Genomic DNA, 12,634 nt, shown 5'->3' with positions numbered 1-12,634 from the left:
GTTCTGCTGTTCGTTTCTTTGAGCTTTGTATGAGTCCCTGGGGGCCCTGGGAGAGTCCTGAGCTCTCAGGACTTGGGGAAACTGTGGTTGGGCTGTGCCATATCAGGCTTGGGATGCTGTATGGCCTGACCTTTTGGTGCTGGGAATGAAATCTTCTGTTTCCAAAGCTGGGTTGTGAGGTTGCACGCAGCTGAATGATGCAAACACCGCCTGCAGAGCAGCAGTGCACCTTACCTCTGCTTGCAGAAAACATTGGGGTTTTATCCCACTTGTTGATACGGTAAAAGTGTCAGAAGTTTCCTCCTGGTGTTTACTGGGAAAGCGTTTTCACCAAATGGACCTGTCAGGCAGCCGCGATAAGGACAGGCTCTGTGCTTGTCTGTGTGCTATCTGAGGAGAACGCACCTCAGGTTCTAGGTACTTGTTGCTATTAAGGTCTGGTGTCTCATCCCGTCCCCATTCCTCTACCAGCTGTTGCTGCAGAGAGTCCGTGTGCTGTTTTCCAGAGAAAATTAGGCTTAAGACCAAGTGACAGTGTGAAAGCTGAACGAATTGGGCTACCAAAACACTTAAAACTCCAGATCAAGCAATTTTCCCATCCTGTGGGTGCAGTGAGGAAGACGAGTCAGGGTGTCTGTGGTTTCTTGTGCCACCTCCTTGCTCTGCATGAGAAACAGTGCAGTCCCTGGTGGAAGTTGGGCAGATCTGTGGGGTGATGCCTGCTGCTTTGTGCATAGTCCTGTGCAGGGTTGTGTGACTTCCTGGGCTCTTTTCTGTTCCCTGTGTTCCCTGGAGCTTTTGGAGATGGTCCTGAATCCTGGCTCATCTGTTTTGTTGAGCACACAAAAGCTCTCCTGTTGTTAGGGACAAATGGCTTGTCCATCTTTCATCTGTTGCTACTACAGCAGAAGTCAGTTTGAATTCATGGACCTGTGCTAACGTTTGGGCTAACTTGTCCTGACTTATGCTAACTCTCCACATCTTCTGCAGAGCACTGAGGAAGGAAGCGGCCTCCAGCACGTATTTTGGTTAGTGCTTGCCTCTGCCAGCTTGTTCTGCTCCCAGCCGTTCCTGCGTACTCTGGAAGGGAATTGCCCATGTTAACAACACACTCTGCTTTTGCTCTCGAAAGCCACATTTGGAGAGCCAAGACAGAGTAGCCTGGAATTGAATCAGTCTGTGGCGAGAGAAACCCTGATGGCTGATCTCAGAAGGGCAACTTGCCCTCCCTTCTCAGCTCCCTGCTTTTCACAGCTCTTGTACTGGGGAGAGCTGTGTGCTGTGCTGGGAGAGCTGAGCCAAGCACCCGTCGCGCTGGAGCTCCCCCCAGGAGGCCCCTCTTAGTTCCAGCGCAGGAGCTGGTGAGAGATGTATCAGCTTGTACTTCTCTGACTGTCTTCTCTGCCCTCTCTTCCCTTACAACTCTTTCCTGCCCTTTAGAAAAGAGTACTGAAAGCACAACTCTAGCTAGGAACATAATGCACAGCATTATGGTACAGTTAATACTGTATCCATTTCCATAAAATGGATTGTATCATCCATTTTTCAGGGCAAAGGGGAAAAGGAAGCACAGTGGAGCAGGTTTTGCCATGCTTGTGAGTAGCCAGCCAGTTAGAAAAGCAGGTTCAACTCTGACTTTAGTGGAAATCAAAAAACTGCTTATATTTCCTGGTAGGGTGGGGTCTGCACCTCTCGGTGCCTCGTTGCTCAGCAGCGCCCTGCTGCTGGGGGAGCTCTGAGACCCCGCCGGCGTGGCCTGTGCAGGAGTGCTGTCTGGGCAGGTCCCCTCTGCTGGGCTGACCAAGCCTCCAGCCCTCTCCCAGCACCTGGATTAGCTCCGCAGTAGGTCTGACTTAATCAGCTCTTGCAATTTTCTGTCCACGTGCACTGGGCTTCCCTGCTTGTCAAGCCCAGCTCTCCAACAGTGAGTCCTTTTGTGTCTTCTCAGGTGTGTTTGGTAGAAATGGAAGGTGGCTGATCTGAGTGAGACTGCTCTGGCTTGCAGTCGTGCCTGGGCCGAGCTCCTTAGCTGGACAGGAGCTGCAGAGGCCTGGTCTCTGCCAAGGTCCTGCTGCCCACCCATTCAGCCAGGAGAAAAGCATGTCTTTCCTTTCAGCTCACCTAGTGCTACGTGCTACTGAGAAATAAAACGTGCATCTCCCTTGCCCCCACGCCCGGCCCACCCGGGTTCCTCTCCCGCAGCCCTTGCTCAGGCACGTAGCCCTGCGCCCGTCCTCAGCTGGGACGGCTATCGGAGCCGAGCAAGGAGCGTATCTGTGCTGCCCACGGCCTGGGCCCTGTGCCACGGGCAGGGAACGCCTGGCGTGGAAAGCCATGGGACAGGAATTTGCTTTAATCGAATGTGCGGACACTGCCCGGCTTTGAAGATTGGCTGTAAAGGTTGCTTGCTTCTGCCACAAACATTCACTGCTAATACATTGCAGGGAAGCTAAAGCGATATAGATGATCTGTTTTGAGCTGCTGAGATGCTAGGCAGGGAAATCTGAGAGCGAAAATGGAGGTGTGAGAGCGGAGCCCTGTGGAGAAATCAACCAGCATCATTTTCCAAGATAAACTTCCAGCCCTAGCCTTTAGATAAAAGTGAACCCCTTTAGTTCCTTGTCAGCATGCCTTTTTATTATTATTGTTATTATTATCCTTTCCTCCTCAATCTTTTGTCGAGCTTCAGGTGGTTCTGCAGCACCAGCAGTACTAGACCAGCCTGCAGCTCCTGCGGCAGCAAAAGGTCGTCTTGGCCTTGGTGCCAAGCAGGGGAGGTGTCCTGGTGGCTGGCAGAGGGAAGGGTCCAGCTGCTCCTGGCACAGGCTCAGCTTCCTGCGTGGTGCCCAGTGCCTTTTCACACCCCCAGCAGGATGGCGCTGAAATCGGAGCCACTTTGAATGGTGAGGGTGAAGCCTGCAGCATTGTCCACGAAAACAGAGGCGTACTGCCCAGCCTGGAGGGAGAAAGGGCTTAACTGGGCTGCGACATCTCTTCCTGGCACAGGGCGCAGCCTGGCAGAGCAAAGGAGAGAGGTCTCCCCTGTGCACAGCAGCTGAGAGCCGAAGGGGCTGCTCCCTGCTTCCTTCTGGTAAAGGATGCCATCGAGGCCTGGAGGGCAGCCCAGCTGTGGTACACGCTGCAGCATCCCTGCACACCTCAGCCCCGAGTGTCCTTTGGGCGTGGAGCTGGGCTGAGAAACAGACCCGGCGCCCAGCTCGGGAGCTGGGGCCACAGAAGGCGCCTTCCTGCCTGGCACAGTCCTGAGCGGAACTGGCACCACTAACCTGCATGTAGAGGACTCCAGTGACAGAGATGGTGAAAAGGTCACCACAACTCTCCAGCTGGGATACAGTCTCCAAATTGCTGCAGAAGAGGGAGGGAGGGTGGTGCTGGGGAGAGCATGTGCCTCCTTCCCCCAAGGGTGCTTGGCCTCCTTCCTCCTGCCCTCCCTGGTGGTTCCTCTCCCATCCCAGCTTTGCCCTGCTGTACCTGTTGTGCTGGCAGCGGGACTGCACGCAAATCAGCACCCGCAGACGATTCCCCCTGCATGACCGCTCCTTCTTCCGCTGTTCTCCGCTCACTGGGACAGATGGAAGGGTGAGAGCTGGCCCAGACCCCCCGCCCAGCAGGGTCGTGTGGGGGGTGCCCGAGGGCTCACCGATGTGCAGCGTGGCAGTGAAGGTGTAGTACCCTGCAGTGGGGGCTGTGTACTGCCCGCTGGTCAGGTTCAGCCCAGAGCCACGGTGGAACATCCGCTCTGCCTCCGGCTGGGCATGGGGAAAGGCTTGGATTAGAGAATGAAACCCCGTGCTAGGGCAGGTGCCCCCGTGGGCAGCAGGGTGCTGCAGGCAGGAGGAGCCAGCAGGCTGGGCACTCACGATGTAGTAGAATTGCAGCTCCTGCTGTGTTCTCTTCTCAACAGAGATGTTTTCACGTGTCCGGCAGTGGAAGGCTGCTTCCACATGATGATGGGACTGATCCTGTGGGTTGCGTTCATCACTTTCCTCCTCTTCCTCACACTCTTCACCAGCCTTCCTGTGTGTCTTCACCTGTTCCTTCACCATGCCTGACACAAAAACCCGACCAGGGCTTGGCTTTAGGAGGAAACCTCATCTTTTCCTGGACCCGAGATGAGGCAGATCTGTCACCTAGCCCTGTGGTGCCTCGTCTCTGCTGTCCCCTGCTTCTGTCCTTGGGTTCCCCTCAGCCCCCCGTTCTGCAGCACTCCCCGGGGCAGCGGGTACCTTTCAGCAGGAGCTGCAGCTCCCTCAGCAGCTCTTCCAGCGCGGCGTGGGCAGTGAAAGGGGCAGGCGCAGCACTTGGCGCACCGACTCGCAAGGCAGCCCGGGGTGATTTTCCTGGGGACGGGCCGCCAGCCGGTACCGCCGCTGTGCCAGCCCCCGAACCATGCCGTGCCGTGCCCGTCCTGCCCCGGTGCCGGCTGCCGCTCGCCCACCCGGGGCTCCCGGCCAGCAGCATCCACACCTGGCGGGGGTCCACGCCGCCAACTGCCCCCGTCCCCACGCGTCCCGCCTCCACTGCCCTCCCCACGGCTGCTCCCGGGCCCGGCGGCCGCTCCCGGGCCGCCCCCGGGGAGCAGAGCCCGGCGGCAGCGCAGAGGAGCGCCAGGCACAGCTCCGGCAGCCGCATCCCGTCGCTCCCGGCAGGGCGAACCCGGCCCCGGCCCCGCCTCGGGGCCCGCCCAGCGGCCGCGCTTGCCCGGGTCCCGCCGGGGACAGCGCGGGGGTCTCGGGAGAGCCCCCGCCCTCCCCCGCGGGGATCCCCGCCCCCGTGTGTGAAACCCCGCATGGCCCGTGGGGAGCAGCGCGGAGCTCCAAGGGGCGGGGGACGCTTCAAAAGTGATAAAAAAATGCAACACAGAACAGATTAACCGTCGAAGGACGCTGGCAGAGCTACGACGTCCTGGTGCCGGTGGTGGGGCCGGCCGCTGGGGAAGCGTTGCCGGGTGTTTGTGGCGCCCTGGGGCAATCCTTTGCCACTGAGTACCAGCAGAGATGGGTATGGGGCAGGAGGCACCACCGGGGTCTGTCCTCGCACCAGGAGCCACCGAGGTGCTGGCTGCTTCGCCATCACCCTCAGGTCACATCGCAGGGGCCTGTGCTGCACATCCCGGGAGAGAAGCCAGGATGAAGCACCCCACCACAGAATGCTGTGCTGCCTGAGGATGCAAAGCATTCAAAAACTGTTTTATGTCCTGGCATGCTGCTCCATGGGGTGTTGGAGTGGGTCTGGCACTTCAGTCTGGGTCAGCAAGGTAACAGAGAGCTTCAGGTGTCAGGAAAGTGAGATTTCCCCAGTTCCCCTTGTGTTTCCCCATGCTGGATGGTCAGCATGATGGGGGAAAGGGACATGGCCAGCAGGCAGCAATGCCAGTCATTGACAGGATAGGCCACACTTTAGGAAGCCTCAAAATACCCTAAAAATTTGAGGGTCTTGGAGGGGGAAGAAAAAGCACTTCTTTAAAACAAACAAACAAAACAGCCCACCAAACTAAAAGAGAACATGAGCCAAAGTGTGTTTAAAAGGAAAAGGCTTTTCTCCACAGTGGTGGTGAGGGACAGAACGCACTCCTGATGCTGCAGCCAGCCTTGCAAAGGGGTTTCCACCTCCCCCCTGCGCAGCTGAACTGGCAGCAAGGAGACAGACAAGAGGGCAGAGCAGCTGTGCAGCGTGACAGGTGACGCCGCAGGCTCTCCTACCACCTGTGGTCACCCTGGAAAGCCTCTGTCCACTTGGAGGTGTCCATGAAGATGGAGGAGGAGCTGTGGAAGAGCCAGAGGCAGGGCAGGGAGCCCTCCCACGTCCAGAGGTCCTTGGCACAGTCATACACCTCCATCTCCACACGGTAGTCTCCATCCATGCCCTTCCAGTGGCCGCCAGTGACAAAAAGCCGTTCGCCCAGAGGTACCATCCCACCATTCTCATGGAGCGTGTGCAGGAGCTGCACCTGTGCAAGGGGCAGGGCAAGATGTGTGGGGACCCCTGGGTACCTCTCGCTCCTACCACAGAAGACATCGATCTACCTGGCGTGTTCCCCCATCCTGTCCTCTCTGCGAGGTTTGGGGGGGTCCCTGGGGCTCTGTCTTGTTTCTAGTAGCATCCCCATGTATGATATAAAGGTTGGGGGTGCTGCAGGGAGCATGGGGTCTGAAGAGCAGATGGGGCAGGCAGAATTCTGTCAGACTGCACAGGCTGGAGCCCCTCACACCCTGCGGGAGGGTTCTGCTGGAAAAGGGGGCATCCTGTGGGGCTCTGCAGTCTGAACGCCACTTAAAATCAGTGCAAAAGCCATGCTCCTCATGCTGGTGTGACAGGAGCAGGGAAAGAAGGATTGGGCCATCTTTGGCTCTACATGGGTTAATAAGAACCAAGGAATGAGCAGGCAGGAGGGAGAGGGGGTACTGGCACCCAGGGGGAGGGGATGTGGGGTATCATTGCAGGGTGCTGCCCCAACTTCCCAGGAGGGAGATTGCGCCTGGTCCCGCATCCCACTACCTTCTGCCAGATGTTGGCCTCTGGGCTGTACACGTAGACCTTCTTGGTGTTGTCCCCGATGAGGTAGATGAGCCCGTGCAGGGTGGCGCAGCGCGGGGCTGAGAGGTACTTGGGGATGAAGGGGGACGTGATCACACTCCACAAATCTGCAAGGAGCGGCCGTCAGCAGCATGTCCCACCCTTGGCTCATGATGCAGCTGCCAGTGACCAAAAAAAGAATTGCCAAGCCCATGGCTATTTAAGGGAGAGTTTGAAAAGGAGGGGACAGAGCGGCCAGGCAGGGTGACAGTCACTGTCCCCATCCCAGATGAGGCTCTTGCATAAAAAAAAGTAAGTGTGCTATTGTTTGTAGTGGTGTTGTGGGATGGGGGAGACCACAATGGGCTGCACAGAGGCTGCCCAAAGAGGTGGCACTGTCACGGGTGCTTAGTTTCTCCCCAAGGCAAGCAGCCTCCACCATCCCTCTGCCACAGGCATCCCGCTAAACTGAGGGTCAGGTCTGGGCTGTGCTGGGGGTCTGCATCTCAGATCCCTGCTACTGGCAGCCGTGCTCCTGGCCGACCCCAGGCCTGTCCTGCAGCTGTCACCAGACCCCCATTAGCACCTGTTCACATCCCATGGGACCATGCCTGGTGGCACAGGATCTTGCGTGCCTGCCCCCTCAGTCCTGCTCCCCAGGAAGGCATCAGCGGGGCATGGCGGCGGGGCAGCTCTCACCTTGGACAGGATTGTAGCACTGGAGGGTGAGCGCATTGTACTTGACAGCACAGGAGCCCACCAGGTAGAGCTTGCCCAAGCAGCTGGCGGCCGCAAAATTGCTCACGTACTTGAGGGCTGGGCTGATTCCACACCAGTTCTTGTTGTAGGGATCGTAACGCTCCACCTCCACCACATCCACTGTCGTCCCTGCAGTGCGGTGGCACACTGTAGCCACCCCACTGCTCCAGGGCACCCAAGAACCCCAGCCCCAGCAGCACGCACGAGTTCTTTGCAGCCTTACCCCCGATGACGTAGATCTCACCATTGAGGACAGCGCTGGTGTGGTTTGTCCGGGCTCTCAGCATGGGAGCGATGGGCTTCCAGGCGCCGTCCCTAAGGCAGAAGCACCAGGCCTGGGTCGTTGACCACGTGTCGTTCTGGGAGCCCCGTGAGCCACCTGGGGAGGGATGGGTCAGGCACACGGGCTCAGACCCTCTGAGTGCAGCTGTCACTGGGCATCTCTTGCCAGCAGCCCAATCCACCCAAGCGGGGAGCAAGAAGAAGGCTTTGCTCAGAGACAAAGGTATCCCCCGGCCCATGCCAGCACCCCATGCCCACATCTTTCTCCCTCATCTCCCATCCCTGCTCCTGGGGGACTCCCACCTTGTATTAGCAGCCCCAGCATCTACCTGTGACGTACACATCGTTGTTCAGAGCCACCAGGGAAAAGCCCCATTTGTTGTAATCAGGGAAGTCAGGCAGAGCCATCCATTGCCCTGAAACCCAGAAGAGCCAAGTGATGACCGGCCAGCAATGACATTTTTAAGCCAGCCCTGTTTTACTCTTCCCTCTCCCCCCATCTTCCCCAGGTGCCCCTCCTGACACCAGATCATTTGGCAAGAGGTGGCTTTGCGGTGGATCGGAGGGTTAATGAATATGCGAGGGTGGTGAGCGCTTGTCCCATCCCTGCCATCTGCACTTACTGCTTTTGGGGTTGTAGAAGGCAAAGTTCCTGGGGGCAGCTGGCATGCGCAATCCCCCATCCTCATCCTCGCTCTCCTCCAGCACACGGCCACCAACCACCACCAGCACCTCCTCCAGCTTCTGTGGTGGGCTTGGGGGGTTCTGGGCCCCGGCATCTCTCTGCCCCTGATGAAGAGGCCAGGGCAGGACTGTCAGGCTCTGAGCTGGGACTCCCTGCTGGCTCAGGGGGCACATTTGGGGCAGGGGTACTCACCCTGGTGCAGGATCGGGCAACTAGAGCCTTGCTGGCATCTGAATCACGAACGAGGGGCTCAGTGGCAAGCAGGTTCTGCAGGTACTGGTCAGGCAGTGAGACGAGGTGACTGAGTTCCAGCAGCTCTGGCAGAAACTGGGCTCGGGGCCCAGGATCATGACGCACCCAGCGCAGCACAGCCTCGGCCAGGCTCTGCTCCTCCTGCACCTGCAGCTGCTTGTTGGAGAGATAGGTGGCCAGCCTCTCCTTGGAGAGCTGGAGGAACTCCTCCTGCTGAGACACAGCTTCAAAGTTCTCCTGCAAGAAAGCCCAGGCCTTGGAGGAGACTTCAGGGCAACCGTGGCTCTCACCGAACTCACAGATACCTAAACAGTTGGTGGCGTCCATCTGCTGCCGGAGGTAGCGGCTGCAGACCTTTTGGATAGTGGGGAAGTGGAGCTGGCTGGCAGTCCGCATCAGCCCCTCCACGTTGCCCTGGTTGATGGTCACCTTCCCCGTGTAGGCGAAGTCAAGCAGCATCTCCAGCGCGCTGGAGTCCACCTCCTTCAGCTCCACCCGTGCTGCAATGCTCTCCGCAAAGTCACCAGAGAACATGGCATGGAAGTAGTGGCTGCAGAGGGCCAGGACACTGCGATGGCAGGGGAACTCCCGTCCGCCCGCCAGCAGTGTCACATCCGCCAGTTTGGGGTTGGCGCGCAGCCGTTGCAGCCCCTCCAGCACACCCTGGGCGTGTGAAGGCAAGCAGAAGTCGAAGTCATCCACATTCCTCACCATGCTGCTGGGGATGGCCGTGGACACTTGCTGGCAGACAGAGCCCAAGCGCAGCTTGGCGAGGGTGTCCCTGACAGGAAAAGGTGATGACATCTCCATCCTTTTCCTTCTCCCCCCCCCCCATGCACAACTGCATCTTCCCAGCACCCGATTTACAGGCACAATCAGGGGCAGGAACCCCCCCACTCCCGCTTCCACGGGTGGCCATGATTTGTCCTCCCCACATCCCGAGCTGCCCTTCAGGGGCTGCCACCAGTTTTCTGGAGGTGGGGGTCGTTTTGGGGCTCCGCTGAGCCTCGCTCCGGCTCTCTCCCTCCTGGTCTCACCTGGGCTATGCAGCCCTCCGGCTGGCCCACCGGGAGGGAAGCGGCCGCGGTCCCGGCACTGGGAAGGGACACGCCGGCGCGACACGGGATCCAGCCGGGACGGGGGAGGGACACACTATTTTTAGGCAGCACCGGGACACCGCTCCCTGCTCTTAAAGGTACAGTACGGGCAAAGCTGCCCGTTGCTGTCCATCCCCGCCGCCGCGCGGCTTTGATGCTCTTTGGAAAGCATCTAATAAAGCGATAGCCGGGCCCCACAAGCCTGGGGTAAAAGGCTCTCCTCAGCAACGCCCCCCATTTCTGCCTTATCGGTCGCCGGGGGTCCTCACAATGTTCCTCCTCCCCCTGGCTGTGGCTGCCGATGCCGAGTGTTAAATATAGGATTGTTATCTCACTTCTCGGCGGCCATAAATAAAATGCGGCAGCCGCCTCGCCGCAGGGAGCCGGGGCCAAGACACCGATCATGGGGAAGGTGAATACGGGGTGCTGGGGCGGTCCCCCTTAAAAGCTTTCTCCGCCTCCCCCGCAAGCCTCGCTCAGCTCGAACAGACCCGAAAAGGCATTTATTTCAGCCCGCGGCTTCACGCAAATCTCCGCCCTCCCCGCCAGAGGGCATCACCCCTCCAAGCTGAAGATCTCGGCTTCCTTCTCCTTCCAGAAGGCGAAGCTGCGGTCGATGTAGCGGCAGATCTCTTCCCCCTCTCCCTCGGCCTCCCCCGGCCGCCGGGCGGAGGTTTGAGGGGATCCAAAATACCTGGCCTTGATGTCATCGAAGCCATCCAGCCAGCCTCGTCGGCCGGCAGCGATCTCGTCGGTGACGGCGCGGTGGAAGGAGCGCACCGCCCGCCAGCCGTGCCGGCCCAGCTGCTCGAAGACCTCGAAGCAGAGGAGGTGGCGGCCGCGGCGCTCCTCGGGGGGCAGCTCCTGCTCAAGGATGCGGAAATAACCCAGCATGAAGAGCTCCAGGGACAGGCTGTCATAGTCGGCTGCCCCCCCCCCCGGCCTGGCTACGAACTGCTCCGGGGAGAGCGGGGCGCAGGCGGCGGCGGGGGGCGGCGGGGGCGGGGGGCGGCGGGAGGCCGCGTCCCTCCAGCCGCCCAGAAGCCGCTGGATGGCCGCCCTCTGCCGCGCCAGGCGGGCTGCTGCCCCGTCCCCGGTCCCCGCTGTCTCCCGGGGGTCCCCGGCTGCCGTCGGGGCGGGCCCGTAGGCGGACCGTCTCCAGTGGCTCAGGAAGAGCATCACGATTCGCTCCTTCCTCAGGCTGCTCCACTCCGGCCCCGGCACCGTGGAGCCGCCGCCGTCGGAAAATGCCTCCTCGCAGCTAATGCCCGAGTCACTGGCGGCCTCCACGCCGCTCCCCCCGGCCGCCTTCCCCGATGCCGCCCTCCACGCGGGCTCGAAGGCGCCGCGGAGGCTGCGGACACAGACCCCGCACTGCCGAATCTCCCGCTGCGCCAGGCTGCCTGTCGGCTCCCGGGGCTGCCCGTGAGCGGCGGCGGGGGGAACGGCAGCTGCGGCGGCGGGGGAGCCGGGCCGTGCCCCCTCTGCATGGGCCAGCAGCGCGGTCAGGCTGCTGACGGCGCCTGCCAGGCGGCCGCACCAGAGCGGCAGGGGTAGCCCGGGGGCAGGCGGCGGGCTGCGCACAGTGATGCTGAGCAGCGGGGCGGGCAGGAGGGCACGCAGCTCCCGCGCCAGGCGCCGCAGCTCACCCTGGTACACCTCGCCCCGCCGCCGCAGCCGTAGGCTCTCCACCGCCCACTCCAGCTGCTGCAGGTCTGCCTCTGTCAGCAGCTCCCCGAAGGGGCCCAGCAAGGCCTGGCGGGAGGACGAGAAGTGCCAGGAGCCCTCGTCCTGCAGAGAGAGGCGGTCAGCATCCCCATGAGCCACCAGCCTGTGACCCCATCCCCAGGACGCCTTGTACCTGGGTGCCCATTGCCTCCTCGTCTGCCAGCCGGGCCTGCAGCCGCCGCACCATCACCTGCCGCTTCCACTCAGGTATGAGGTGGCCCTGCTCGTCATGTGTAGGCACAAGAGAGTCTGCATCTGTCTCTGCGGGGTCCAGCCCGGAGGTGTCTGCTGGCTCCGCCACCCCATCCTGCGTGGACAGAGTCAAGAGAGGCTTGCTGGGGGCCCAGATGAGGGGATGAGCGGGGGCTGTGGTCAGAGCCAGCGACCTACCGGGTGGGTGAAGAAGGACGCTGGAATCCTGGCCCGCTGTGAGGGCTTGTGGAGCTTCAGGTCGGCTGGCATTGACCTGCCAAGCTCCATCCTCTGCCGGGCCAGGCGGCTGCCGGGGGAAGAGGCACAGGCCTCCTCCTAGAGGAGGACAGGCAAAGGGAGATGGGACCCCAGTATCTCCAGGATCCCCCACACGTGACTGGGTGAGGGCTGCCCCATGAGGATGCCCGTTACATCACCCCAGTCCTTGTGCTGAACCCTCCCCGCGAAAGACCCACTGGTGGGCTTTTCTTTCAGAAAACAAGACTGAGCTGCAAAGAGTGTTGCTGCCCCCTCTTACCCCAGGGGACACTGCAATGCCCCTGCAGCTGAGGACCAAGCCTGGGGCCGCCCCCATTGCTGTCAGCCCTTCTCCAGGCGCCCCATGACCCTGGCCCTCCTGCCCCGCTCTCCTGCAGGTGACAGACTGGCTGTCCCCAGGGGATGGAGGAACCCGCAACCTCAGTCCCAGCGGGCCTTACCTGCCGTGGGAGGCTGATCCAGCCACTGGGGACAGGAGGCACCAAGGAGCCTCCTACTGAGTGCAGAGGGCCAGGTCCTGCCCTGCACTGACTGGACAACACCCAAAGGTGGGTGCAGGTGCACCCCCAAAACCCCCGCACAGGGATCAGTGCACACAGGAGGGGAGGCTGGAGGGATCGCGCAGCCCTGGAGAGAGCAGGGGCCACAACTACGGCACTGGGACAGGGCAGAGAGTGCAGTGAGCATCGCATTAATATTTGACAGGAGCATCAAGTGGCAGCGCCAGGTCTCAGTGGGTGGCACTGGCAACTGGTCCGGGAAATAGCAGCTCGGTGGCTTGGCTCCCAGCCTCAGCTAACTCCTCGGACCAGTGGAGAATGGC

At 60.7% G+C, this 12,634-nt stretch overlaps 2 protein-coding genes across 13 annotated transcripts; both read right to left on the bottom strand.

The window, feature by feature from the left end:
* Positions 1-2,610: 2,610 nt before the first annotated feature.
* Positions 2,611-5,394, bottom strand: LOC106145661 (erythroferrone). 6 transcript variants are annotated; one of them, XM_065074161.1, is made up of 6 exons: positions 4,248-5,394; positions 3,882-4,069; positions 3,662-3,770; positions 3,493-3,583; positions 3,288-3,366; positions 2,611-2,956 (listed from the first exon to the last, which is right to left on the bottom strand). In XM_065074161.1, exons 1-6 carry the CDS (start codon positions 4,810-4,812, stop codon positions 2,858-2,860), a joined length of 1,131 nt encoding a protein of 376 aa, XP_064930233.1. In that variant the 5' UTR covers positions 4,813-5,394; the 3' UTR covers positions 2,611-2,857. The 6 variants fall into 6 exon arrangements, with proteins under 6 accessions (XP_064930233.1, XP_064930232.1, XP_064930230.1 ...); XM_065074160.1 differs by having other exon boundaries at positions 3,662-4,069; XM_065074158.1 differs by having other exon boundaries at positions 3,493-4,069.
* A 143-nt stretch (positions 5,395-5,537) lies between these two features.
* Positions 5,538-11,974, bottom strand: LOC102083474 (kelch-like protein 30). 7 transcript variants are annotated; one of them, XM_065074146.1, is made up of 10 exons: positions 11,731-11,974; positions 11,474-11,647; positions 10,307-11,403; positions 8,456-9,296; positions 8,202-8,367; positions 7,908-7,994; positions 7,520-7,675; positions 7,237-7,425; positions 6,520-6,665; positions 5,538-5,971 (listed from the first exon to the last, which is right to left on the bottom strand). In XM_065074146.1, the coding sequence occupies exons 1-10, from the start codon at positions 11,818-11,820 to the stop codon at positions 5,720-5,722; spliced, it is 3,198 nt and encodes a 1,065-aa protein (XP_064930218.1). In that variant the 5' UTR covers positions 11,821-11,974; the 3' UTR covers positions 5,538-5,719. The 7 variants fall into 7 exon arrangements, with proteins under 7 accessions (XP_064930218.1, XP_064930221.1, XP_064930222.1 ...); XM_065074149.1 differs by having other exon boundaries at positions 6,520-6,716; positions 7,347-7,425; XM_065074150.1 differs by having other exon boundaries at positions 7,347-7,425.
* Positions 11,975-12,634: the final 660 nt, after the last annotated feature.

This window comes from Columba livia, chromosome 9 (assembly GCF_036013475.1).
Source record: "Columba livia isolate bColLiv1 breed racing homer chromosome 9, bColLiv1.pat.W.v2, whole genome shotgun sequence".
Lineage (NCBI taxonomy): Eukaryota > Metazoa > Chordata > Aves > Columbiformes > Columbidae > Columba > Columba livia.
This window is presented reverse-complemented; position numbering and strand designations above follow the sequence as displayed.